The sequence below is a fragment of the Centropristis striata genome, chromosome 11 (genome assembly GCF_030273125.1).
Source record: "Centropristis striata isolate RG_2023a ecotype Rhode Island chromosome 11, C.striata_1.0, whole genome shotgun sequence".
Taxonomy (NCBI): Eukaryota; Metazoa; Chordata; class Actinopteri; order Perciformes; family Serranidae; genus Centropristis; species Centropristis striata.
Genome location: NC_081527.1, coordinates 10028226 through 10046663, shown reverse-complemented (window position 1 = coordinate 10046663; position 18438 = coordinate 10028226). Strand labels below are relative to the sequence as shown.

Genomic DNA, 18438 nt, shown 5'->3' with positions numbered 1-18438 from the left:
CCGTGCCTTTAAATAAGCTACCAGAACTTCTGTAACATTGTGATGTCACAATTATATTACATATCAGTAAAAAGTGCAGCTACATTGCAATTACAGTCATTTCCCTGATGCAATGATGGTGCAGAGATGTAGAGATCACAGATACCTAAAGACCTGGAAGCATTGACCAATCAGAGCAGACTGGGCTTTTTGGGAGTGGGGCTTAAAGAGGCAGACACTAAAACGGAGCGTTTCAGACATAAAGTGAATACAGGTATATTAAGACAGACAGTATGAGAAAAAGAATGTGTTTTTTTTTTTACCTGAAAGCATGTTAACAAGTTCTGGTAGAAACCTAAAAGTATGTATGAGCCTTAAAATGAGCAGAGTAGGAACCCTTTAAGTGGTTCCTGCAATTGATCGACAATCTCAAGAAGGTTTTGTCAAGTTGATTTTCATACATTTCTGGCATTAACCCTCCTGTTGTCCTCGGGTCAAGGAAGGAAGAAGAGGGAAGGACGCAAAGGGAAGTAAAAAAGGATGGAGGAAAGAAGGAAGGAAAGAAAGAAGGATGGAGGAAGGAAAGAAGAGAGGAGGAAAAGGAGAAAGAATGGAAAGGAGAGAGAAAGGAAGGAGGATGGAGGAAAGAAAGGGGAGGAGGAGAAGAAAGGAAGGAAAAAATAAAGAAGGAAGGAGCAAGAAAAGGAGGGAGGCAGGAAGGAAAGAGGGCAGAAAGGAAGGAGGAAGGAAAGAAAGAAAGAAAGAAAGAAAGAAGGGAAGGAAAGGGGGGGAGGGAAGAAGAAAGGAGGATAGAGGAAGGAATGGAGGCGGGAAGGATGAAAGAAGGAAGGAAGGAGGAAAGGAGAGGAAATCAGGAGGAAGGAAAGAAGAGAGAAAGTAAAGGAGATAGCGGAAGGAGGAAAGAAAAGAAGGGAAGGAGGGAGGAAAGGAAGGAAAGAAAGAAAGGAGGATAGAGGAGGAAGGGAAGAACGAAGGAAGGAGGAAAGAAGAGAGGAAGGCAGGAGGAGGGAGGAAAGAAGGAATAGTCAAAACAGATTGGGTCAATTTGACCCGGGAGGATGACAGGAGGGTTAAGTGCAATCAAGAGGCTGCCTGGAAACAAGCCATGCTCTGGTGAATGGTCAGCATGAGTGTGTAGAATGTATAACTTGTAGTTATGGGGCTGAAACATTCAAAACCACAGTCGTATAAAGTTACAGTTCGAAAAGGCTCATTTCACACCAAGTAGTGGAACATTTTAAGCCGTGTTCTGGACATATTGCATATAGTTATCTCAACAAGAAGGTTGTCATTGCAGCACATGTACAGCAGTCATGTTTGAGTCCAAATAACATGCACTAAATGTCTATAACGAGTCATGGCAGCCTATACTGTGTAATTAGCAATGTAGCTAACTGGAGCGTTGATGAGCATGTGACATCTGTGTTGTTGTGTAGCTCGTGAACTGAGTACAATATCATGGTAGGCTGACCGCAGGCCTTTTGCTAATAATAGCCAACTTCCATTACCACGTTGGCATTAATGGATGGTAAAGGCCCAGCATCTGTCATGGAGGGTTAGATCTATGATTCAGCTCCTCCATCATAGTTTACGATGTACTTTAAGTCATTCCAGCACTGTTAACTTTGGTACAGCATTCTGTATTCAAATAGTGCATCACTTGTCTTATAGGCATGATATTATATTATATATCATCACCCTGTTAAAATAATCGCCTAACTCATTTTTTCAAGTTTTAAAGGAAACACAAAAAAACGTAACCAAAAGTGTAACATATTATATTTATTGATCATTTCACTCAAAAAGGTGTGTAAATTATGTAACTTAAGAGAAATAAATGACTTAGGCAATTTTTTTGAACATGCCTTTGTGACTTAAGCAAGATATGGCAACACTTTATTTTGAAGGTGTCTACATAAGAGTCACACAAGCCTGTCAGAAACATGACATGACAAGTATCATGAGCATTAATGTTACTTCAAAGTGTCTTTAATGTTCATGATACATCCCATGTCATGTTTATGACACACTCATATCACTCTTATGTAGACACCTTCAAAATAAAGTGTTACCATACCTTGCTTAAGTCACAAAGGCATGTTCAAAAAATTACCTAAGTCACATTTTATTTTGACTTAAGCATAATAAATCAGCTTAAGTCACACACTTGACATAGGCCATTATCTTAAAGGGGTAAAATCACATGATCTGATCAACTGAGGATGTAGGTGATTTTACCATAGGTGGCCGGCGTCATGAGGAGATGATTTAGGCAAAAAAACAAATTTGACAAAAAATCACTTAGGCGATTATTTTAACAGTGTGGCGATATGTAGGCTACTGATAGCAACAGCAGCAGAGCAATGAATGAGTGCAGCTTCCTGGACGCCTGTGAAACGTATTTATACGACAGAGATTGAGTGTGCAACTAAAGGCAGAAGAATAATGTGCACACGCAAACAGAGACATGTAGACACATGTGTAAACACACACAAACAACAGGGAATTAGCAAGTGCAGGACCATACTGCTCCTCCTTTACAAATCCTCACACACCTTCGTGTCACATACATTTTTTCTCAACGTGTCACGGACAACGTCACGCACACACTCACAACGACATTGTCACACACACTGTCATGCATGTAGCTCGTTTCAGCTCAAAGGTCCTCGCGTTACGACGGATCACATCACCGGATCCACTTGCTTTAACGGCCCAGCAGGACACAGGAGGGCAGGAGGAGGACGCAGGATGGGAAACATGGGGAATAAAGGAGGAGAAGGAGTGCACAGATCATTTACCTTGCATCATGACTGCAGATTTTCATCCTATGTTGCCACTCCGGTGTGCAGGCGGGACAGAAATGGAGAAATCCAGCCGGTCAAAGGATGCCTGGGCAGGGCATAGCTAATTCTGCACAGCTCCCCAGTGAAGCACGATGTTGAGTCCCTCCACCCCCAATGGGCCCAACTCCCAGACACCCGCACAGGGAGGTGGGGTTGGGGGGAGAGCTGAGAGGCAGCAGCAGCAGCAGGAGCGGGTGGAGGACACAGTGAGAAGAGACACACGAGGAAAAAGCAGCAGATCGGGGGGGATGGGGGGGTCCTCCTCTCCGTGTGCACGTTAGGCCCCGGCCGCCCGAGCAGCACCGACACACGCCATCTCTGAGAGGGGGGATGCTGAGGAAAGGCAAAGGAGGAAAAAAGCAGAGCGGTACAGAGAGAGAGAGGTAGAGAGAGGCAGAGAAAGACTGGGAGAGAGAGGGGAGGAGGGAGGGAGGGAGGGAGTGGGAGGCTCGCTGATGTCACATCTGCACTAGACCAATCCCTGCAACCCATGGTGCAGCCATGGTCACATGGCTGCTGTCCCCTGATGGCACCTCTCGGCTTGCCTCCAGCAGACACTCTACAGCCATCTGCATACTTATTACACAAGGTCTCACATCATATCATGCACTTTTTGAAAAAAACATTTCCTCAATTTAAATCAGTGTTATTTGTAATGAATGATCCAAATGAGTGATTTAATGTCTTTTCTGTCTTTGGAAAAAATTAAATATTCCTTGAGAGGCTCAGCAGCCAATTTAAAGAAAAACTAGTGGTGGAAATTCAGGATGACAATAGATTATAACATTTTTCACCATGTGTGACTTATATTTAAAGTTTCATGAGTTTTGGGGTATGTTCAGGCAGTGAAATATGCGATCATTTGGGAATAATAATAATAATAAATAAATAAATAATAATAATAATAAATAATCATTCAAAATACAATAGGGACCTCGCAGGTCGTTGCCTGCTCGGGCCCTAATAAAAGATGGCAACCTTGCATCACATATGTGAGTACCCTCACCTCTCTAGACCCCAACTGAGTCGATTTGATGCATCCAATTTTCATTTATTTTATTATGGTATTTTTTTAATATATATTTTTTATTTTTAATGAGCACACTCGGCATCCTGTGTTTATGTATTGCTACCGTTAGTGTGATTGTTAACGTTTCTGTTTCTCTGCTCTTTTGCCTCCCTTTATATTGTTATAATACTATGTTTTTTATTGTATTGTATTTATTTTTATTTTTGTTTTGGGGGTTGTCTTTTTTCTGGTTCTTTGTTTTAATGTACCCTTTAAAAAACAAAAATGTGGAAAACAGCTGTGGAATAACTTATGTCTTGTACTAATGCTTATGAATGCTAATTTCCAATAAAAAATATTATTAAAAAAAAAAAAAAAGAATGATCTAAATGTTCATTTTGATGTGTCACTACCTAATGTCCGTTTGCATTTTTGTACAATCACTAAAAGGTTATCTAAATTTCTATTCATCTTTTCTCTTTTTTTTAAGCATTAGAGCTTTTTACAGGACAGCGAGGAGCAAAGTTAAATACGCAAATCCAAAAAGTGGGACACACCCACTGACATACCAACAAACACAGGATAAAAATAAGAGGTCAGGCACTGTTAAAAAGCCTTAAGTCCTTTGTTGAAGTCATGAATAGACTAAAAAAACATCTTAGAGAAGAGGAAAGATTATTCTGTCTTTTTTTATACCGTTACTGAAGCACATGATTTTGTCCTTGAGTCAGCGACAGTTAAGAGCTCTGATAAAAGAGCCTTAGGTTTCTTTGGGAAAGGAATATATACTGTATGCTGGGAGACCACACAGTGCTCTTTATACAAATATTCTAAAAGGGGACCAATGAAAGGAGGAAATAATAGAGGTAATATTGTTTCTTTTATGATCTTGTTAAGAGGTCTTGCTGTAATGTTCTGTACTGTCTAAGAGTCTGAGTGCTACAAATGTATAAAGTAATTGACTTGACTGTACTCCCCTAAATCACGACCACATATTATGATTCATATTTACATTTATTTTTAGGATGTGCCTTGGCAAGGAGAAAGTCCGGTGATGCAGTATAAAGAGCGACAAAGTCCGGATCAGATAAACACAGAACTTTGACCCAGGTTTTTTGTTTGCTGCGTGAAACCAAAAGTGAATATTTTAGTTATTTTAACTTGTGTATGACATAAATTAACTAAACGTAACTAGTGTTGGTTAATTTGCATAAGGAGTTGGACTCTTTGCCTGTGTGAGCAGATGTTACGGCTGCCTCGCTGTGCTGCTGCGGCTCGCACCGAAGCACTGTCCACGCAGACAGAGTTTCTGCTGTGCTGCTGCTAACATCTACATTGAGTTTTCCTGCGTTAATGACTATAAATATGCATAATAAAAGGTATTATCCGCGACATTACCTCTCTCTCCACCTTCAAATCACAGCTCAAGACTCACTTTTACGTTTCGATTAGCCTTTTCTGTTTGACCTTGCCATCCTCATTTTTGCTCTGTTTGTTGTTTTTATGTAGTTGTTTGTTTTTATGTCGCTGATTGTGTTTTGTTTTTATCTAGTGTTTTTTGCTCTGTTTGTAAGGTGACCTTGAGTGACGTGAAAGGTGCCCATAAATAAAATGTATTATTATTTTTATTATTATTATCATTATTATTATTATTATTATTCATTTAATTTCTACTGTCATATATCATTCTGTAATTTAAGATACAGTTAGTTTTACATCACATTATGTATGTATTAATGTCCAGTCCGTCCATGTCCGCTTCTGTATTATTTGTTGAGCCTGTGATACCTTGATATGGGCTACAAATGTAAATTCACAGATTTGAATGAGAAGAATGATATGTTCTATAAATTATTGTATGGACCTGGAAATTGTATTTAAAAAATAATTTTAAAAAGAATCTACTGTTATATATCCAGAATTAAAAGCCGATACCCAACTAAACTCTGGAGCTGCACAGTTCACGGCATTTTCTACTTCACAGTCCTGCAAATATTTCAGAATAAAAGCCTTGTATTAACAAATTAAGGGCTTCTGTCCACAGAAATACCACAGGGCTTTAAAGAAAAATGGAAACAGGAAGTGTTGAGTTTTTAATATTTATCTTATTGCCTGGATATGTTCTTCACATATAGACATTAAAACTGACTTTTCTCAGGGGGGTTAAGCAGGAGGGGCTAGGATTAAAAAGGTGATGTCATATACAGTAATGGAAAAAATTATTAGACCACCTTTGTTTTCTTAATTTTCTTCAAATAACATAATAATAATAACTTTTCCATGGTCTTCTTGATAATAACCAAAATCATTATCCAGAAAACCATGGGAAATGTCTAGATATAAACTCTTAAATTAAACTCTTATGAGCTATTTTTGTTGTTATCATTATATTTGTCCAAACAAATGTACCTTTAGTTGTGCCAGGCATTAAATGAACAAGAAATTGAAGAAAACAATGGTGGTCTAATATTCGTTTGTTTTTTTCATTACTGTGCATTCATGAACTAATTACAAATTACTTAAAATAAAATCCACATGCAATGACAGTTGTTGATAATGTTGCCAGGCCAACTGTCAATCAATTTTGACCTGGGATTTTGAGTGTTAATAAACTTTAAATAAATAACAACTAGGGGTGGGGGTTTTTTGTGTTTTTTTTACTGTTGGGAATGAATATTTGATGTTAGAGTGAAATTCTTAAGATTTGAAACCAAACTTTCAGGGGTTTTAGACAGGGATTAAATTAAATGTCAACAACATACTAATGGAAAGAGACGTAGTTTTGAATGATTTGGCCAAATGGGGCAAATAAACAGAGGAGGATTGGAGCGACTGTGGAGCCTAAGGGGTGCCTGCAGGATATGGAAGCTGAGGATGAGCAAGAGCTCCCAGAGGAACTGCGACATTACATTAGAGGAAAACCGGTCTAAAGAGAGAGACACTTGTTCTTTAGCTGATGGATCAAAATAATGTGGACTGCACGGTCAAAGGCTACAGGGAGACGTAAGAACAAGAGGACATCAAGAGAAGATCATTTGTCCAATTTTGGGGGGATGGATTTTATTAAAGTGTGTTAAAATGAGAAAAGATTAGAGTTGGAGGAAACCTCTTTCTGCAGCACTCTGGAAACAAAAGAGGAATATATAGACTGCACACAGCTGCAACTTGCAAGATTGTTTCTATTGTTATAAATGTGTCACACACACTGGAGGATGACAGTGTGTCTACCACCGCAGAGTACACACTGTCAGCTGTAATCATGACACATCCTCACCGGGAGGAGGGAGCTCACATTTTAGCCTGGAAGAAAGAGGGAGAGAGTGGCAGAGGACAAACTATTCCTAATACTGTTATGCTCTTGTGTTAGACTTTGGTAGAAAAAGTGAGATGCTTTACTGGAAGCAGTGGTGTGGTTTATTCAGCGGCTTTAATGGCTGCGTATTGGACTATTGGAGCAGAGTGACTCACCCTCACTGATAGAGAAAGGACAGATGGGGGAAGGCAGTTAGAGGATAGTGTTGTCGTGTGTGTGTGTGTGTGTGTGTGTGTGTGTGTGTGTTGGGGGTAGAGAGAGGTTTCTGCTGTGGAGGTCATGTAATTTTAAAATACGAACATGGAGAAAAAAAAAAAAAGCTCTGATATAAATTTGACCATACACATGGTGTGTTTTCCCTCTCCGCCATGTTAACAGACTATTGCATGTCGGACACACAAACCCTGTTGGCTACTTTATACTGTTTGTTTAATTTACGCCAAGTGTTAGTTTCATTGCCCTTGAGACAATCAAGTCAATCTGTTCCAAACAACCCGGAAACACAGACTAATTAGGAGCCCAGAAACAGAACCCAACACCTTCACGTAGTGTCATCACGTCTTTGGTTTACTTTTGCCACTACTTTAGTTTATTTGTGGCTGTCGTCGGGCAACCTGGAGTAACTGTTAATGAGCTTACCTAACCTGGCGCAACACACCACGCAGCCTGCTCCCGTGCGCTTTACATAAGATGCCATCAAGGGGTCAGAGGTCACGACAACCGGGATTAGCAGAGGAGAGCTGGACAGAGAAAAACACATGGACGGAGAGCTGTGAGCTGAGGGATACTGACAAATTACTGCTACTACTGTAGATCTGAGGAGGCCTTTTTTCCTCCTTTAAATCAGGACTAAAAACACTATTGTTTACTGCAGCGTACTCTTAACTTTAACACTTATCTGCTCTACTCTACTGCCCTTACTTTTAAACTACGCAATGTTTGACTTGTGCTTTTTATTATTTTATCTATTTTCTTATCCTGCTGCATCTTATTTTATCTTATTTGTATTTTTATTTCTATTTCCCTGTTTTAATTGACTGTTTTTACTGTTTTCAATTGTGTCTTGCTGTTTTAATGTGTATGTAAAGCACTTTGAATTACCTTGTGTTGGATTGTGCTATACAAATAAACTTGCCTTGCCTTACTGCACAGCAGATACATGTGAAAACTGGGAGTCCAACGCAAACATTTCTAAAGGAAGCAAAAAGAATTCTGTCTGCAAACAACTTCTGGGTGGGCTAGGCTATATTATGCTCTTCTACATTATAAACAAGCTGTACTACAATCAGAACACTATAATAAAAACTATGCATGATAGGAAGGCCTTCACCTGCAGGAAACACTGACAGGATTACTCTGCACTGTAAATCCTTTAAGTCTTTGTGGATCAATACCGCCACCTACTGGATGAAGTGACTGAAAGCTGCAGTTTTCTTGCAGTCAGTTGTCGTCATTGTCATCACCATGTCAGGTACTAAAATGGTTCTATAATTAGTGTGGAAACAAACTCAATAATAATAATACATTTGATTTATATAACGCTTTTAAAGGTACTCAAAGTCGCTTTACATAACACATTGAAACAAGTACAAAATACAGAAAACAAAACAGAGATGAGAGTTTATGAGTTCAGGTTTGACAGAGCACTGAAAAAAATATTTTTTGGGCCTATAATTACTATTTCAATCATCTATATAAATTCTACAAAGAAATACGAATTCAATGCTTTTACTTTAAAATAGCAGTTTTTCACGTAGTGCATTACTTAGTGATTGTTTGTTATTATGTGTCCTCAGTTTTGTATGTAAATTGAATAATTCGTTCCAAGTAATATTTACTAAACCAGTTCATTGGCTTAATTAGTTGATATTTCCACGTAAAATGTAATTGAGGGACATCAGTGAATCTGCAATTTACTTGTGTATTTTCATAATTTAAAAAAAGTGGTTCTATTAAATACATATTACTTAGAAACAGCCTGAGTAAAGATTACAAACACTTTGTGTGTGGAAAAACTTGCATAGCTTGTTTTAAAAGTAAATGTCACTCCAAATTTGGAGTGGGAGTCAAGTCTTGTAAGCTGTCTTGAAAAGGTGGTTTTGAGTTTATTTTTGAAGTGGGAGAGTGAGTCTGAATTGCATTGGGAGGTGTGTAGGGAGGGAGGGAGTTCCAGAGAGTTGGAGCAGCAGTGGAAAAGGCTCTTCTCCAACGGTGCGGTGCTTGGTCCTGGTGATGGGGTCAGAAGATGGCATCGGAAGATCTGCCCTACAAAGCCTAACTGCAGTAATTACATTTTTGCTTTATTTCAGAGAAATGATGATATAGAAATTGCAGTAACTACAAAATCCAACTCAAAACTAAAGTTAAACTTTGACTGTGATACAGTGTAGCCTTGTATTTCTTCATTGTTTTGAATAGTGAAATGATAAGTGTATTTGACAGGGAATATCCTTATCTAGATAGTGATTAAGTAAAAAAGTGAGATAGAATTATATTAAGACTAAAATATAAAATTATTTTATAATATTAAGTCTAAAATAAGCAAATCTTTCAATAGAGTTGAACACTTTTAAATACATTTATGACCAAATCAATTTGAGAATATTTATTCACTGAAAACAAAATTTTACAAAAGCTGAAAGAAGACAACAACATTGTAGCTACTGCACTCTGTTTGTGCATTAGAACCTTTTACAGCGATGCAAAACCAGAGTGCACTAACTACATTTTTGGGGACAAAGGTCAAATAAATCAACATGATTTTTGAGCATAAAAATGACATCATCAATACACGTAGAAATAAGTGTTATATCACTTACCTACATATGACTCATTAGGCTGGCGAGTTAAAAAACTTAAAAAAACTTTAAAGCAGTTTTTCTCAGTTTTACCCTTTGCGTAGTTACTGCAGTTAGACTGCAGGGCAGTATAGGGGAGCAAGGTTATTGAGTTGTGTGTCATCACATGTAGGTGATGAGCAGGATCTTGAAGTAGATTCGGTGCTGGATAGGGAGCCAGTGAAGGTGCTGAAGGATGGCTGTGATGTGTTCTCTGGAGTGGGAGTGGGTGAGTAACCTGGCAGCTGAGTTTTGGACAAATTGTAGTTTTTGACGGTTGGTGGAGGGGAGACGTAGAGAATAGTCAAACTTTGCAGGGATCACATGATAAAATGGAGTAGGTAGGGCAGCTATAAAGAGTTTTTAACTTTTTAGTCTCAGTTTAATACTGATGTCTCTATATGAGCTACATAAGTTTAAAAAAAAACATTATTTCTATATAGTCATTCTTGATGCCTGTCACTGGATCTGATTCTGTTAAATCAGATGAAATATATATCCTTTATTTAACCAGGTAAAAGTCTTGTTGAGATTTTAAAAATCTCTTTTCCAAGAGAGACCTGGCCAAGAAAGCAGCATAAAAAGTGACAAGTTACAACATTTAAACACAGTTAACATAAACAATTAAATACAAGTAAATACAAATACAGCCATCACAACAACACGGAAGGAGCCTCAGTAGAGACTTATATGGAGCAGTCACACCGACCAAGAGAAATTATTTCTTTATCCATTAGAATCGATTTAACTCGAAATTTAATTTAAATTCTTTTTGCAGATTGTTCCATGATAAAGGGGCGTAACTAAAAGCTTTCTTACCTAACTCAGTTCTCACTCTTGGTACCAGCATCTGTACAATATTTTGTGAGCGTAGACCATGTTTAGTTTGATTTGGACACATGTGTGCACACAGGTAAGAGGGAAGCAGCCCAAGAATACATTTATAGATAAAAAATAACCAATGAGACTGCCTGCGAACATACAAAGATGTATGCATACCTTTAACACAAGTTAGTAAGTGCACACCCACCATGCTGCATTTAACACAGAATGTCTGCCTCTTTAGTATCTTTGCAGCAGAGACTGTTTGTGTCCTCATGTGAGACTATTGTTGTCCATCCTGTGTGTGTCAAAGCAACATGACTCCTGAGGGGCTGACAGAGTGACAGCACCACTATAGGTCACGTCGCTGCTGTCGGACATGGTGAGCTGATGTAACCTTGCTGCTGCTTTGTCTCCTGCCTGGAGCTTTTTCCACCAGAAGTCAGGAGGCTGGGTCATCCTCCACACATGATAGTTAATTACTTGCAAACTGTAAATCTAATTGTATGAAATAAAGGCTAGATGTATTTGTGATTATTTCTGTTTCTTCGTTTCCATAGTAGAAAAATGTAGATATGTTTTTTAAAAAAGTGGTTCAGAGCAACATGGCTAAGTATAAAGTGGCTAGTTTTAGAGCATTTAAAGGACAAGTAAAGTATGACTTTAACCCTCTGGAGTCCACAAAAGCGCCGGAGGACGACTTTTCATGAAATCACGACGTTAAAATGAAGCAGGATGTTTCCCTGCCGTTAACTTCCCTCTAAAGTCCTGGCTTTAAACTCCACACCAGTTTTTGTTTGATGATGATCGGCCAAGTACTACTGGAGATAAGGTCAAATATATTTAGTATAAAAACATAGAACTAGAGACCCTTATATGCTATAGTTACAACCTGTGTTCATATTTACAACATTTAAAATTATTCTTAGAGCATGATTGTGTTTTTAAAGAATTTTTTAAAAAGTATTTCAAGTTTTTTCTAGTCAAAATCCTATTTTATGGTTCAAAATGTTGATCAAGTAAGGCAGAATGAAAAGTATTTTTTAATAAATGAACTCCAGAAGGTCATATTAACTCAGATTTTTTTCTTTTTCAGATTTCAGCCCCATTTTACCTTCGCTCAAATAACATTACATCGTAAATTTAATCAATTTATCAGGCTGTGCAGCTCCTTCTGGAGACACATAAGACTTTAGAGACTTAAAGTCTTTCTGGAAAAACTTACCATCTGGCTTTTGCCTCCTTAAAGGTGCTGTAAAGGACATTCAGAGCATATCTATAGTTCAGACTCTCATCTGGGATATCTTTTATTTTCTGGAGAAAACTTCCCAGATTAACTGATTTATTTTAACGCAAACAATAACCTTTTCCTAAACCTAACCAAGTAGTTTTGGTGCCTTAAATTCACCGAATTGTGACTGGAACACTGTGTACCGCCAGAAAGACCTACTAGTTTTGCATTTTTGCAGCCAGAGGTGACCGTATTTGGACAAGAGAGTGGATCTGCACCTGCACCCGCAACCTGACTGCACCGGCTCCCAGCTACGTCTTGCAAAGTTGCTGCTAAAAAAGTTAGCTTCAATAAATCAAACTACAAACATGCACTTTTCAATCACAAAATAGCCACACTCTAATTACCTATTCCTTAATTTAATATACTTTTTTTTAAACCTTTTTATGTATTCATTTTGTATACTCATTTTTTATCCTATTTTATCTACTTATTTTCACTCTTTTTTATTTATTTATTTATTTTTATTATTATTATTATTATTTATTTATTTATGTGTATGTATGTATGTATGTATGTATGTATGTATATGTGTGTACATATATATATATATATATATATATATATATATAATTATTTTTATTTATTTTCCCTTATGCTTTTGATTTATTTATTTATCTATTCTCCCCTCATGTTTTATGTGTCCATGTTCATTATGATGTCCCTTATTACAAGTCCGATGTCGAGAAATGTTTAAATGTTTAAAGATGTTTATGTCTGAAAAATGATTAAAATGCTAAAATAAAAAGTTAGAAAAAAACGATGCCACTGCTTTGATAAGATCCTGATCAAAGTGTTTTACACACAAATGAAATGTCCACAGTCTCAGTATATCAATTAATTCAGTTAATTATAGCTTCTCCAAACAAACATATACTTCTCTCCCAGGCATCACACAACAGTCAGCCATACACTGTCGCATTTATTAAATCATCACATCAGAACCCATAATGAGCGCTCTTCTCCACCCGGTGGTGGGAGGAGCAAACAAAAAACTAACAAACAATCAAAACAAAATGGCTCTTACACCATGTTTTATCATCCATTTTACTCTAAATTAAACCACAATTGAGAGAATGGAACATTACGGTGTATTAAGGAAGACTTGAAACTCGTAATAAGCCAAGTGAGAAGTGGGGTCATTTTCTCATAGATTTCTACAGAATGTGACTTATTTTGCAGCTGGTGGAGTCGCCCTCTGCTGGTCATTAGAAAGAATGCAGGTTTAAGTCACTTCTGCACTCACTTCAGGCTGTGTCCACCTCTTTTATATGGTCCATAGGAGGACTCGAGAGGGAAGAAGAAGAACTGTAAACTTCAGATTGAATATTTCAACAGAAACTCGACCAACACATGCCAGAAGAAACTACTCTTTATAAACAGAATCAGGTAAATATATATCTTCTTCTTCTTTTTGCACTGATTAGCAAGACACTTCACTTTTACTTTCTACATTATCATCAGGAAAAAAAAATATTTAAGGTGATTTCAAGATTTAAGATTTAGGATTACATTTTGACAGTGTTTTATGTAACCATAAGAAATAACACAACGCTCTAGAAAAAACATATTTTGCGGCTGCTTTGCCACCTTTTGGCGAGTGAGCTAAAAGCCAGATTTAAAAGCCATAAAGTATTTTCTTTTACTGCAAAGACAGCTAAAGCTTCCCTGAACTCTCCGTGTGCCTCCCAGCAGGAGGATCAGCTGGAGGAAGTTGGATATGTTGTAGTTGAACAGCAAGGATCCAGTGATATTGAAAGCTGCTTCGTGAATACAATGTGATGGTAGCAAGGCCATGTTAAAAAAAGTGAATGCAAGCAGAAATCAGTTCTCAAAGAGAAACACTTTCACTTTACAGTTTTTGGGAGTAGGAAGAAGCCCTCTTTCAATTCCATCATTCAACATACTATAGATAACTATTTAGAGGGACAGAGAATTTCCTGAAAATACTTAAAGGCACAGTGAGGAAGATTATTTAAAAAAAACACTTGCAAAAATAATCCTTCTCAATCATCACCTATGGCCTTCTGTCTATGTCTGTGGATGAACCCACTCAGACTGTTTTATATAATGTACAGAGTTTTACTTTCTTTGGCTGCATTAACGCTTCAGACATCATAAAAGTGGTGTTCATGTGTAAAGTAGGGCTGGGCAATATGGCCCTAAAAGAATATCATGATATTTCAGGGTATTTTTGCAATAACGATATTCTTGATGATATTAGGAAATACTTAAAAAGATATAGAAAATATGATTTTTTTAAGTCTGTATAAATAAATAAAAATCAAAAATGTAGTGTGAAGCTCAAATCTCAACAGTTGCCAAATACAAAAATATTTACTCGACTCTTGAGTATGAGCAAATAATAAAAATAATCATTTAGGGGTTCCGGGGGGCATATTTTAATGACATTTTGTAAAGGAGAATAAAGGTTCTTGTATGTACACTGTGCTCTTATTTTAAAAGCTGCATGTGTTTAGCGACAGGGAGTGAAAGTAGCTTTTAGTGATTAAAACAACTTTCATTTTCACTTTTTTGGTCATTTTGTGTCTTTTTTTTAAGTAATTTGGTGTTTTTTCTGTCATTTTGTGTATTTTTTTGGTCATTTTGTGTCTTTTTTTTGTAAATGTTATGTAATGTCATTTTGTGTCTTTTTATGGTAATTTTGTGTCCTTTTTCTGTAATTTTGTGTCTTTTTCTAATAATTTTAGCTCGCGGCTAACGAACAGCACAATGCAACAGCGTGTTTGGAACTCTGACCGGCCCCGGACAGGTTGTATTTAATTCGGCTCGCGTACACACACACACACACACACACACACACACACACACACACACACACACACACACACACACACACACACACACACACACACACACACACACACACACACACACACACACACACACACACACAGACGCACACGGAGAGATGATGTGGGGGCGGGACTGATACAGACAGGTCGGCACATTTCTCCATCATGCTTGAATTGTTTTGAAGCGCAGTGGGGAGGGCAGCAGGTATATTCAGTTGTGTAAGTGTGTGAATGCGCATGCATGTCTCCGAGGAGGACGGAGAGGTGGGGGTCGGGATTTGACTGACTGATGACAGACACTCAATCTTACACCAGAGGATGTAGGACTTTACTGACTCCCTGACTTCACCTCTCACGCCACCATGTGGTTGACCGTTGCATTTGAGTGAATCTCAACAAATATTAGATTGATGATGGATGGCTATGAAATTTAGTGAAAACTTAACATTTTTATGTATCACCATCGTCAATCGATTCTTTATGTATCCAGTACTTTTGTTGCAGGTTGTTTGACCAAATACCTGAGCAACAAATGGCATTTCCTCCAGCCTCAGCTGTACTTTGTGTTAAACACTAATTAGAAAATTCACTAACTCAAAGTCATGGTGGTAATCTAATTTGGTCTAACAAGGAGATATGAACCAACCAACAACAAGGCCTTGTTTCCTCGAGGAGATACTTTCCTTGCTGCATTGCCAGAGATGATATTCACTGTGATGTAGATGAAACTATGTGGCCAGATGGAGAGAAACGTCTGGATGTGCATGAATGATTTACAGTACGATGTATGTTGTACGTTCAGTTCCAATATATACTGCAATATTGTTTACAGTTGTGCACAGCTCTACCCAAAGGGAGTTTATGTTTGTTGTATATAAGTTCTTTTTTCTTTTGCACAATGCTGTGAAGAAATTAGATTTGCAAAGAGCATGTGCAATAAAAATGTGAAACATACACATTCAGCGTGGTGTACTGAGTTACCTCACTAAATACAGTAATTTGTAACTTTACTGTAGTTTTCAAATGGCTGTGCAAATAGTATACAGTGCTGTATTGAACATTTTCAGGTAATGCCACCAAGATCTGACTTGTTTGCATTGGAAAACATTTCCAGAGTAAACTGTCATAATGAAAACATGACAGAGACGTTTGACTATCTTGTTCATAAACATGGTGTCAGGACTTTTCATCTTGATGACACTGACACTTTCATAGACATGAATACTTGCTTTTGAGGAATGAGCTATCCTTTCTGAGCAAGTGACATGCTTTTGCAGGTTATCAACTAGGTTTTGCAGTTTGTACTAATTGAGAATTTGAGAAATGCATTAACTGTTGTGCAAATGTAAATAGTGATGTGAGAAATGCAGCAAAGCGACTGAGAAAAACTGTAAAATGAGTGACTGCAGAGAAGGACAACGTGTTTATTTTGATGTGAAGGTGTATTTAATATACTCTATATGTGTGTATACAAATCAGCATTTACCTTGTTGCACAATTCTCCGAGCTAAAATCTTTCAAAGTCCTTGCACTGATTGATGAGAGTCAGAAAGGAATTAATGTCAAAGTCATCAATTCAATTATGCTTCTTATGACCATCTGACATGTACACCTGAAAACAGAAGACAATATAATTTCGTTTGACATCAAACTAGCCTAGATGAAACATTATTTATTTATTATTACACGATGGAACCTTCAAACATACCTTAGCCACTGCCCATTTATATCTGGACCACTCGTGGGCTTCACTGTTCTTCCACATCAGCTTTCCACTCTTACGTTTGTTCTGTATTTCCTTTCTCCAGTTAGGGCACACATCACAATCAAAAGCAGGCTTCTGCAATCAATAACATGAAATCAGAGTTGCTATATATTTAAATAAAAATCATTTTTTAATGGTAATTGCTCTGGAAAATCATGGGGACAAATTGGAATATATGGAAATTAAAAAATATATAAATTCCCTCCAGTATTGTGAGTCATATTACAATCAGTCAAAATAATAATATAATATATCAATAATATAATATATCATAATATATATATTTTTTTCAAAATCATGCATCCCTAATTCTGAATTTTCCATTACACGGAATAAATGTTAATCTTTTCAGCAAGCCAATTTTTGGTAATGATTTGGGTAAGAGTAATCAGAGTAGACAATCACCTTGCTGTCTTTTCATTTTGTGAATCTTGGGTTTGGGACACTAGGGGGCAGAAGACACCACCATATTACTAGCTTGGTTGTTATGAACTCTTAATAAACTATCTTTGCACTACATCTTAGACATTATTACCTTTGGGTGTGCATTAAACAGGTTATGATTTTTTTTTTTTTAAAGGTGAAATTATCGTTTCTTATGGGTAATGACCATTGAAGCCCACTGAATGTGATAAACAGCTGAATCTAGAAGATGAAAACAGATGAAACTAGAAGCATGCAATGGCAAAATGTCATGGCAGCTGAGCATCTGAAGTTTCTTTCACAAGCACAGTAATTGTGATTGCATCGATAAACGAGCTGAAAAAAGAGGAATTGGTGTGGTGGATGATGAAGGGCAAACTTGTTTCACCTCTTTTTTGTTTCTTATATTCAGTGTGATAAAGTGATTTAAAGTGATCCTGTGGTCACTGTCGCATGAGGCAGATCTGTAAGATTTTTCTTTATATTAAAAAAATGAAATGGTATTAAAATGTCTTATAATGTAAAAAAGAATAAGAACATTATGGATAATAATATATTATGACAGAATTTGTATGAACCTGTCGGTCAAAATGACAGTATGTGGTATAACTATGCCTGGAGCGCAGTTTTCAAATTTATTTTTTGACAATTTTTTCTCTCCCTCTACACTCTGGCGATGATGTCACACACAGTGACACGAACATTCCAAAAAAACATATGTAGACATTCAGGAAGAACTCAGGACGCTCAAAGTGAAGTCGGATCAATGATAGGTATTATGGTTTTGCCAAAAATGCTTTCTGTTCGAGGCCAGAAATTCCAGTCTGTCTACCTCTGCTGTCACTGAGCCAGAACAGTTGCCAGTTAATTCTGTTGATTGCTTTGATCAGATTGCCTCGTAATCAGATCAAACATGCTCGTAAGCGCACACACTCCTCACACATGCATACACATGCTTCAAACACACACACACAGGTAACTTTATGTGATTTTAATTACACACACACACACACACACACACAGGTAGCTTCATGCGATTTTTGCTACACACACACACACACAAATGCGCGCGTAAGCGCACACACTCCTCCAGATACACGTTTCTCACTCACACACACACACACATTTTGAGGTTAAAGAGCATAGTTTGAAATCTCTGAAGAATCTCATCATAGTGTACACACACCGGCAGTAGCCCCCATGGCCCTTTCAGAATTTGAATGAATGAGCACCTAGATAGATTATTATGATTATTAAAAACTAAATAAAAATCTAAATCAAGATCTATCATCCAGTCAATCAGTTGAAAATCTGTG

The 18438-nt window shown here is 37.4% G+C and overlaps 1 protein-coding gene across 1 annotated transcript in view; it reads right to left on the bottom strand.

The window, feature by feature from the left end:
- Window positions 1-3360, bottom strand: part of sgip1b (SH3GL interacting endocytic adaptor 1b) — a 35997-nt gene extending 32637 nt beyond the window's left edge. The window contains exon 1 of the mRNA XM_059344495.1: window positions 2802-3360. Within this exon, the coding sequence (XP_059200478.1) occupies window positions 2802-2811 (10 nt within the window). The 5' untranslated portion in view covers window positions 2812-3360. The remainder of the gene's footprint in view (window positions 1-2801) is intronic.
- Window positions 3361-18438: the final 15078 nt, after the last annotated feature.